This window comes from Amblyomma mixtum, chromosome 2 (genome assembly GCF_055824585.1).
Source record: "Amblyomma mixtum isolate Tamu chromosome 2, ASM5582458v1, whole genome shotgun sequence".
Taxonomy (NCBI): domain Eukaryota; kingdom Metazoa; phylum Arthropoda; class Arachnida; order Ixodida; family Ixodidae; genus Amblyomma; species Amblyomma mixtum.
Genome location: NC_143013.1, coordinates 254115726 through 254124914, shown reverse-complemented (window position 1 = coordinate 254124914; position 9189 = coordinate 254115726). Strand labels below are relative to the sequence as shown.

Genomic DNA, 9189 nt, shown 5'->3' with positions numbered 1-9189 from the left:
TGTGGTGCAGTCGTTTTTACATGTTCAAAGCGGTGTAGGAAATCCATGCAATACCCTACAATTGTTATATATACCTTAAAGGTGCAGTGAAAAGGAATCCGAACTCGTCTTTCTGCTGCGGGAACTCAATCTGCACGTTCCGAGCATTCTTAGAAACTGCGATTTATTGCCCTGTGTGGTCGGTTTCCCTAATTAAATCGAATTAACGTCCGGCTCCCGGCTTTTTTTTTTTTAATTCTCCCCGTACGGTGGGCGGAGTCGACCAACACGCGGAGTGCCTTTCAAACAGTCCCGTGGCGGCTTACCGCTCTGCAATCGGCAGAGTAATACGTAGTAATTCGTAGTAGCAAATAGTCCGTGCGTATTTTTATTTCTGCGTGCTTATTTTGCGGCTATATTATCTGCGAATGAAACTATTTATTCACGTAAACCTAAAAAACAAAATAAAGCAAAAGCAAAGCCTCCACGGAGCTGGCTGAAAGGCACTCGACGCGTTGGTCGACTCCGCCCACCGTACGGGGAGAATTAAAAAGCCGGACGTTAATTCGATTTAATTAGGGAAATCGGCCACACAGGTCAATAAGTCGCAGTTTCCAAGAATGCTCGGAACGTGTAGATAGAGTTCCCGCGGCAAAAAGACGAGTTCAGATTCCTCTTCACTGCACCTTTAACCACTTCAAGCACAAGTTTTATATTTGCTTTTGCTCTATGGTTATTGATGGAGTAACAAGTGAAGTTTCAGCTGACATAATATGCAAGAGAACACGTCAACTGTTATCACGTGGCATTTGTGGCTCCAGCCAATCAAAGCAGACTTAAGTGGACGTGTCAGCTAGACATCTTCAGGATACAAGATCAGCCCATGCATCATGCAAGGCCTTAGTTTAAAGATTTGCAGTAGTGAATGCACACATTTTTGTCGACACAGAGTTCCATGCTATCTGCCGAATAGTCAGTAAACTGGCTTCGATGTGATTGGTGTTCTGTAATGTTTGCTTCATTTCTGAAAAGGGGAACAGCGCAGCAAACACAGGACGAGGTAGAGATGAACGACACATGCACTGTGTCGTTCTTCGGCTTCATTTGCCCCAGTTTCTTTTTCCTTTTACAGAATTTTCAAGACTTTCTATTCTCCATGGTAAAATGTTCAAGTAGATGCTTTATTTCATTACCGTTCTGTACATTTGGAACATGTCGGCCATACACAACATTGCACAATGATGCTTTTAAATAGATGCAATTTGTACAACACTTGCAGGATTCTTATATGTAACAGCGCAGGAACTTGTGGGGCTCCAGGCCACACGCTGAATCCTGGGAATGCTGTCAGACAGGTAACGTCTTGCTTGCAGTTCGCGTTACCACGCCGGTGAATACCCGGGAGAAGAACTTGAGCCCAGTCTCACCTCCTGGTATGGAGGACACGACATACCTGCAGCATCGAAAGAAAAGACAACCAGCATCAATGCCATATGCTAACTGATCGTACTGACTGAATATGATAGCAAGCTGGAAGCTTTTAAATTAAAAACTTGTCCTTGCATATTTTCTGCAGCTTATTGTACACTTACCAAACAATACTTGCACACTGGCATAGGGTGAATACCACGGTAAGTAGCGTACTCTGGACCTGCAAGGTAGATTGTATTCTACTACTGTACATAGAGCTTGCAGTGCACTTTTAAGGATGTAAATGGCACGTATACGTACCACCAATGCAAAGTAAAGTGTGCCGAATGTGGTCCCGAAGTAGGCAGTAGTAAACGGAAGCATCTTCAATGAGAACAACTGCTTCATGTGGTTCATTGGGCCCCTCAAGAGAGCAAAGCTGTACGAGAAAAAAAAATAAAAATCGTCAACTAAGTCCAGTCGCTTGGTGGGCAGATTCAACCATGCCAGGCGGCAAAGATTAGGCGAAGTTTATTCTGACGAGTTCTGCAAACTTTTCACTATAGTGGCACTGTATTAGGAAATGGGCCTTATAGTACTGACGTACTCTACTTGCATGCAAAATTGGGCCCGCCGCCTTCGCTGACAAGTTCTAAGACATGACAGTGCGCACCGCATTCGTGGCATTCTGCACGGTGCCATTTAGTTGCAAACCTCTCACCTGCTAATAATGAAAAGGCTACCTAGGGTGTAAAGCAGTGCGAACTTCCGGGCCTTGAAGACTAGTACGGGAATATACATCCCTGCCTGAAAAGACAACGACCAGTCGTTACGTAAAGTTTCTCGCAGACGATAGTGGCTGAACAAGTGGTTGACATCGTACCAGGAACATACAGAAACAGCCCATCAGTAGCGTTCCCGTGAAGCCGACAATGCGTTGTTTTCTAGACTGCATGAGGAAAAATTTTTCAGGAATTAAAAAAAAAAAAGCGCGGTTTAAAACATCGGTGGGAGTGTGAACAGCTGGACAAAATGGCAGGCGTACCAGACTAGGTAAGCAGGAGTCCGTCGCGGCTTCAGCAAACCAGCCGTTTGTGCCGGCATTTGTGGACGTCTCGGAGCTACCGCTGCTGCTTGGGCCCAGCAACTTCTTAAGAGATTCGGTGCTCGAGAATATGGAGCTCTCCTTCCTCGCCTCATTGCGGTTGAGGTAGTCTTTCAATTGTCGATTTAAGTCTCCCATCTTCAAATACTCCGATGCTGGCACGTTTATCGCGTGACTTTCCGATAAACTGGCCCTCAGTAACGCATAGAGCAAACTTTGTCGATGACTCGACGGCTGCGTGCGGTCATTGCAACGTGCTTACGGTACTGCCAGCTGGTTTCGGGCAGCAACGCAACGACAGCGAACTTGCAGACGGCAGCGAGCAGGCGTGGGAACGTGCGCTTGCGTCAGAGAGCGTGATGTCATGCTTTGTATCTTTGCGCGCATACTTGCTCGATAATTTAGTTCAAGACGAATTCCACCTTTGCATTAAACGCGTAGGCTAAAATGGTAAAATTGAAACGATGTTTCGCTGAGAACGATGATTTTCGCTAAAGCCGCCTGGACGTTGAGCTCGATATGCTCGCGGACTAATTTTCACATCGCAAGATGCATAGCAGCCGGAGAAAACGGAACTATTTACAAACAGTCGTCGCCATTTTAGATCTCTGCTCGGTGGCTCTGTGTAGGGGTTCGGTGCGCGTCAAATTTTTTTCTCTCGTAGTGTTCCGCCTGTGTTGAGGCAGCATGAAGTTTCAGTACAAGGAGGAGCACCCGTTCGAGAAGAGGAGGAGCGAGGGTGACAAGATTCGCAGGAAGTACCCTGATCGAGTCCCCGTAAGTGTTCGAGCGTCGCTTGTGCGCAGTGACCTTGCAGTAGTTCGAAGAGAGGGGGCCCCCGTGTGTTCGTGCTTAGGCCTATACTTGAGCCGCTGCTTATGTCATACTTGCATCGTGGTTGAGCTGAGATTGCTAGTTGATAGTAGCGCGCAGTCTGCTGATATCACGCGCTGGGTCGCGTATGCGGCGCACCATTCGATTTTCGGCAGGGGCCACTGTAGTGAGCGAGTTGCTGGGGTGCTTGCGAGCGCGCCGGGGTGAGTCATCATATCAGCTGTGCGCGGTCCTGGAGGAGTGTCTGCTGATATACGTTGCGGTAGCTGCTGCTACTCAGCAATAAGTTCGCTTACCTGGAACAGACAATCGTGATAATCATAAGCGCGTTCTTGGCGTTAACCGCCTTTTGCAGATATCAGCCTCACTTAAGGCCCGTGCCAATAATGCACGTTAACGCTGTGAGCTTTGATTACCTGCTTTCGTTTTTGTGGGACTACTGTTTTGAAGGTAGTTTAAGCTTGCGCATCGTGTTCGATGACAGGAAGTCCTGGGGCTCGACGGGAGTCAATCGTGGGCTTTGTTGCGCGATCGTCGCGGCTGGATGACGCAAGTAAAACTGCACAGGGGGCCGAGTGCGTTGCTGTTTCTTTGTCGCACAGTGGGGGTGACGCGAATAACTTAACCTTTATCGTCGAGACATAACATACGCGCCTCATTAAATTATGCCGTTGTTGCTTGAAGAGTCCGAAGTTCCTTTGTCCTGTGAAAACGATTAGAGCGTTTTTTGAGCTTAAGCCGAACCGTCTGTTATTTAAAATATTCGTTGCGTAACACGTTATCGTGTTTTGAGACGTTGTTTTCCTCGGTGTTAGGTTGGTAGCGTAAAGTTTAGGAATTAAACGCAATCGGAACGACGCACGACTAGTACTGCGCAACGCTTGACTGTCGATGGAGTGAGTGTTCGGAGTTGCTGAGCGAACTGGTCGGGCTCGTTGCTGGCCTGATCTGGGCACATGCTGATGTCGCGTCGCGTGGTCGGGCGAAAACATCGCCTGACCGCGCACCGAGATGCCACTGTGTGGCTTTTGCTGGATACGTTGGTGGCTTTGCAGTGATCTAAACTATGTGGACGTAACGGCTGGTTAGACCATTTTGCGCTTGTGGTTAGTGCGATCTCTTGCAAAAGGAAACCAGTGTAGAAGTTCGAAGATTATCCGTCTATCGAGATTGGCAGTGCAGTTGAGCAATCCTTTTAGAAAAAAGAAAGCTTTAGTTTTTAGGATCCCCCATGATAGTGGACTTCGTCGAACAACTTAAACACAAAACAGCATAAATCGACTGAGGAAATCAGTTTAATATACAACCTTGGGGCCTAGCCAGTTTAAATAAGACTCTGGAAAGCACAGCTTAAAGGAATATAGACAGCAAATTTTAATGTATGTTTTCTTTTTCAAAGGGATACATTAGACATTAGAATACATGGATCATCAAGTGATATTCGCCTGCGACCGCTAAATAAATTGCAATTGAATTTCTTCTCTCATGCTGTTTCGGGTTCTTCAACCAAATGATGGCTGTGACGTTCAATTAACTGTGTCACTTGAGGCATGGAAAAGCTGCAGTATAAATGCTGATGCATAGTTTTCACTCAGCACTTAAACCAGCCTGCTTCAAGGGCTAGAATTACAACAAGGTACATATCAGCCGTTATGCTGCTGCTTTTTTTTTTGTGCCTCACTTGACCGAAAGTTCAGCTTAAGTCACAGCCATCGTTTGGTTGATGAAACCGTAGTGCACTGCTTATATTGTTTTTCTTCCCTGTAAGTGTTGTTCACATGAAATTTTATATAAGGTTTCCTTTTGGTGGTAGAAAGGCACTAACGCAGTCAACACAGGAAGACAGGAACACGAAATTAGCACAGCACACAATGCTTGTGCATTGTTGTAGTCTATTGAGTGTTGGTTGTTTGTTGCATCATTTTTGTGGAACTGTCAGAGAGTCCGTGCTTTTCTACTCCAAAGGTTTGCCAAACGACTAGTCCAGCAACAAGTTATACTGGAGTACGTTATGAAGGACCACTGAGGACATCAATTTCCGATTTTTGCCTTTGTTGATATCTCTGATGTTGATGCCTGTGCTTAGTCTTTCGGCCTTTTCCGGGTTATAAAAGCTTCGTTTTCGGTTAAGGCAAACTCTTTCTGTTAATAGGTTGGTAATCCATTCATGTAGGTCAACTTCAGTTTGTCCTCACTCTTTTAAAATTTTTGTAACCCTGTAATTATACCATGAGACCGGTTTTGCAACATCCAGCGCGCAGCAAATAACTGTTGATTTAGCACGACCGGTTTAGATTTATATTGTGAAGAGCGGCAAGGAAGGCGTACCATCACGATGTGCTCTGATAGTACAACTGGCGACCACAGACATGCTTACGAGCCACTGTACACTTCATTAAATGCGGCAGGCCAGTAACGTCAGCACTTCTCATTGACGTCTCTGTTGTGGGGCAGTGCACTTATGAGTTTGTTGTAATTGTAAAAATTTTCATATATTCAAAGTTGAGTTTACCATTTATATTTGTTTGAAATTGTGTATGTGTACATGGAATTGAATCTGAACGACTTCATGTCAGCGACTCCGGACGTGCATGGGTGTCTGCAAACAGGTGGAATGTCACATGGATATTATTTATTAAAGTAATTGCTTAAAAGTGATGGCATTTTCTTTCAAATGAGCTGCAAGGAAGGCCATTATGTTGCAGCTTTCAGTTGTATCTGAGCGCTGAACGAGCTGGTGGCTGCCCCGACTGTTGGGGGTTTGTGTACCGTTATAAACTTTAGTAGTTAAATTACATTGGACGGTTTTCCATCAGTCAGGTGATCATGTGCCCATTACAGCTGCCTACCAACTGCACCATGGGTGATACCGCTGGAAGAGCTCGAAAGAAAAGTCACCGTAGGGCTTCGTGTGCACTCCATTTGTCGATGGGGTTTACGGATTATTTCTCAACTCTAGCAAGTGCAAATTGCAGGTGTTGCATTCAATTGATGGTATGTCAAAGAGTATCAGATTTTCTCGGGTGTGGTGGCAGCTGCATGGTTTTTAATCAAGGATGTGATTACCCGATAGAATTTATGCAAGAATGGTTGTAGGCTGTATGGATTACAGCTTTTATCAACCCATAAGCAAGGACTGATTTTTCTTCAGGTGCAGGGTCCTTGAAAAAGGTGTCTGGACTTCTTTTATGACTGTGTTCTGGCAGATGCTAATGAATGATTACTCCGCTGATTGAAATCCACTCCACGTGTGGCAGGTGATAGTGGAGAAGGCCCCCAAGGCCCGCATTGGAGACCTGGACAAGAAGAAGTACCTGGTGCCCTCGGACCTGACTGTGGGCCAGTTCTACTTCCTCATCCGCAAGCGGATCCACCTGCGGCCAGAGGATGCGCTCTTCTTCATTGTCAACAATGTCATTCCTCCCACCAGTGCCACCATGGGCTCTCTTTACCAGGTTTGTGATGAATACGGAGGCTTGCTCACTGTCCCGACAGTGTTGAGTTATTTTGCTTCTGCTTCAAGATGCCAAAGCCAAGCTCATTTTGGTTTTGGTCAGAGAGTATTGGGAGTTGATCCTGCGGTTTATGTAGAACAGTGAAAGAATGCACCTTTTAAAGGACAAATAGAAAAGCAGTACTAGGGCAAATTACAGATCAAACATAATCATCTGGAATTTGTTAAAGCTGTTTGGTAGAACTCATCCCGCTGATTAGTTGCCCGCATTCAGGCAACAGAATCGGGTGGCATTTATTCATGCGTGAAGACCTGTTCAATAAAGGCTCTAAAAGAGGTTTTTAAGCATGGGAGGGTCAAGAATGTTTTCATTAAGAGGAGGTTGTGGTATATCATCATGCGGTCTTGTTAGTTAGCATGCTGCTGCTATCAGTTTTGGTTTCTTACTCTGACATCAAGTACATGTGAAGCTCAGATACACAGTAATAATACTGAGTTGCCATCAGGTAATTTCTGATTGCTAGTCATTTGGTGCCAACTGCTGTGCGCAGCTGGGCGTCACAGCAGAAATTGCAAACTGAAGTTGCGGCTGAGCGCGTTGTTTTAATGCAAGCTGTATACATTTTTCGCCAAAAATATACAGCCCAAGGGTTTTGCTTCCAAGCCGTGTAGCGGGGCACTTAAGCACATCTGACTGTCTTAAGCTTGGGAGGTTGAGGACTTAAGTTCATCCCTCCTTCGTGAGATTATGGTCCCCGAGTATGCAAGAGGAGCCGCACTGCTGGGCTCAGAAGCAGAACCCCTCGGGCTGTATTCTTTTGACAAAGACTGTATGTAGCTCAATAATGACGTGGAAACAAATTTAGGTAGAAGCAGTTTGTGCTCCATTCTGAAAGTTTCATGGCATTGATCATTGTGGCAAATGTGATGTATTGACGAACCCCTCGGGCTGTATTCTTTTGACAAAGACTGTATGTAGCTCAATAATGACGTGGAAACAAATTTAGGTAGAAGCAGTTTGTGCTCCATTCTAAAAGTTTCATGGCATTGATCATTGTGGCAAATGTGATGTATTGACGAACCCCTCGGGCTGTATTCTTTTGACAAAGACTGTATGTAGCTCAATAATGACGTGGAAACAAATTTAGGTAGAAGCAGTTTGTGCTCCATTCTGAAAGTTTCATGGCATTGATCATTGTGGCAAATGTGATGTATTGACGAACCCCTCGGGCTGTATTCTTTTGACAAAGACTGTATGTAGCTCAATAACGACGTGGAAACAAATTTAGGTAGAAGCAGTTTGTGCTCCATTCTGAAAGTTTCATGGCATTGATCATTGTGGCAAATGTGATGTATTGACGAACCCCTCGGGCTGTATTCTTTTGACAAAGACTATGTAGCTCAATAATGGCGTGGAAACAAATTTAGGTGGAAGCGGTTTTGTGCTCCATGCTGCTAGTTCTGAAAGTTTCACGGCATTGATCACTGTGGCTAATGTGATGTATTGACTGGCATTTTTTTTCTTACAGGAACACCATGAGGAAGACTTCTTTCTGTACATAGCATACAGCGACGAAGATGTCTATGGTGTCTGAGGCCCCGAGAGCAGCTCTATTTGTAACAAAATTTTTTATATGTAATTAAAGGAGTGGCAGATGTTGAGCGTGAGGCCAAGAACCAAAGTCACAACGGTTTTTGTGCACAGGAAAGGTTGACGCTTGCACTTTGTTCCGACCCTACCCTCTCCTCCCCTCGGTGTAGAAGACGTTTCTATTGTTGAGCTGCTTTTTGTTTGGAGGAATTCTTGTCCGCTGTCCACTCTTCCACAGCCAAAATAAAAGGAAGCTATTACTAGCGATTGCATATTGCCCTCACCCTCTTGTAAAGGGCGGTGATGTCACTTGTGTTCACCAAAGCAGCAGTGTCTGTTGTCTCCCCAACATTTGAGTACTGCACATTTTTGTGACTTTTTGCCAAGCTTGGTGATTCAAAATGTGAACTCCTGTGAAAAAAAAAAAAAAGCTAGTTATTTATTTTGCAGGGTTTGATCCGGTGCTTTACTTCTTTACTTTGCACTGTAAATTGTGTATTATATACTCAAAATAAAACAATAAAAAGCTCACTACTGAGTACTAGTTCACCTATCTTCAAAGACTGCTTAAAGGGGCTGCGAAACACTGCTTGGGGGGATACCGGCTATACTTCAGGTGGATTCTTTATGTCACACAGATGCTGACTTAAAAAGAATTACAGGAATCGATGCACAGGAACGGGAGTTATTCAATTAAAAAAGTTCAAAATACAAGCAAACAAAATGCTGCCCTCAACTCGATTTTGGCGGGGCTTCCCACTCCTATTTCGCTCTCCCAATGACGGCACCTGGCGCAACCAAACAGAGCACGTCATG

At 45.0% G+C, this 9189-nt stretch overlaps 2 protein-coding genes across 3 annotated transcripts; one reads left to right on the top strand and one right to left on the bottom strand.

Annotated features, from left to right (window-relative positions):
- Positions 1-1139: 1139 nt before the first annotated feature.
- Positions 1140-2851, bottom strand: LOC149363564 (uncharacterized). Of its 2 annotated transcripts, none has more exons than XM_089573554.1 (6): positions 2435-2846; positions 2273-2338; positions 2111-2196; positions 1711-1828; positions 1572-1630; positions 1140-1432 (listed from the first exon to the last, which is right to left on the bottom strand). In XM_089573554.1, exons 1-6 carry the CDS (start codon positions 2630-2632, stop codon positions 1327-1329), a joined length of 633 nt encoding a protein of 210 aa, XP_089429680.1. In that variant the 5' UTR covers positions 2633-2846; the 3' UTR covers positions 1140-1326. The 2 variants fall into 2 exon arrangements, with proteins under 2 accessions (XP_089429680.1, XP_089429681.1); XM_089573555.1 differs by having other exon boundaries at positions 1259-1432; positions 1572-1649; positions 2435-2851.
- A 222-nt stretch (positions 2852-3073) lies between these two features.
- Positions 3074-8904, top strand: Atg8a (GABA type A receptor-associated protein autophagy-related 8a). The gene is made up of 3 exons (XM_089573556.1): positions 3074-3271; positions 6586-6783; positions 8312-8904. The coding sequence occupies exons 1-3, from the start codon at positions 3182-3184 to the stop codon at positions 8375-8377; spliced, it is 354 nt and encodes a 117-aa protein (XP_089429682.1). The 5' UTR covers positions 3074-3181; the 3' UTR covers positions 8378-8904.
- Positions 8905-9189: the final 285 nt, after the last annotated feature.

Bases quoted from the DNA above. Each gene is read 5' to 3' on its own strand.
- LOC149363564 (XM_089573554.1), bottom strand. From the start codon at position 2,632: ATGGGAGACTTAAATCGACAATTGAAAGACTACCTCAACCGCAATGAG. The intron at 1,829-2,110 runs GTGAGAGGTTTG...TTTCTCGTACAG, and splicing joins AGCCTTTTCATTATTAGCAG to CTTTGCTCTCTTGAGGGGCC. The intron at 1,631-1,710 runs GTACGTATACGT...TCTACCTTGCAG, and splicing joins CACTTTACTTTGCATTGGTG to GTCCAGAGTACGCTACTTAC.
- Atg8a (XM_089573556.1), top strand. From the start codon at position 3,182: ATGAAGTTTCAGTACAAGGAGGAGCACCCGTTCGAGAAGAGGAGGAGC. The intron at 3,272-6,585 runs GTAAGTGTTCGA...CACGTGTGGCAG, and splicing joins AGTACCCTGATCGAGTCCCC to GTGATAGTGGAGAAGGCCCC. The intron at 6,784-8,311 runs GTTTGTGATGAA...TTTTTCTTACAG, and splicing joins CCATGGGCTCTCTTTACCAG to GAACACCATGAGGAAGACTT.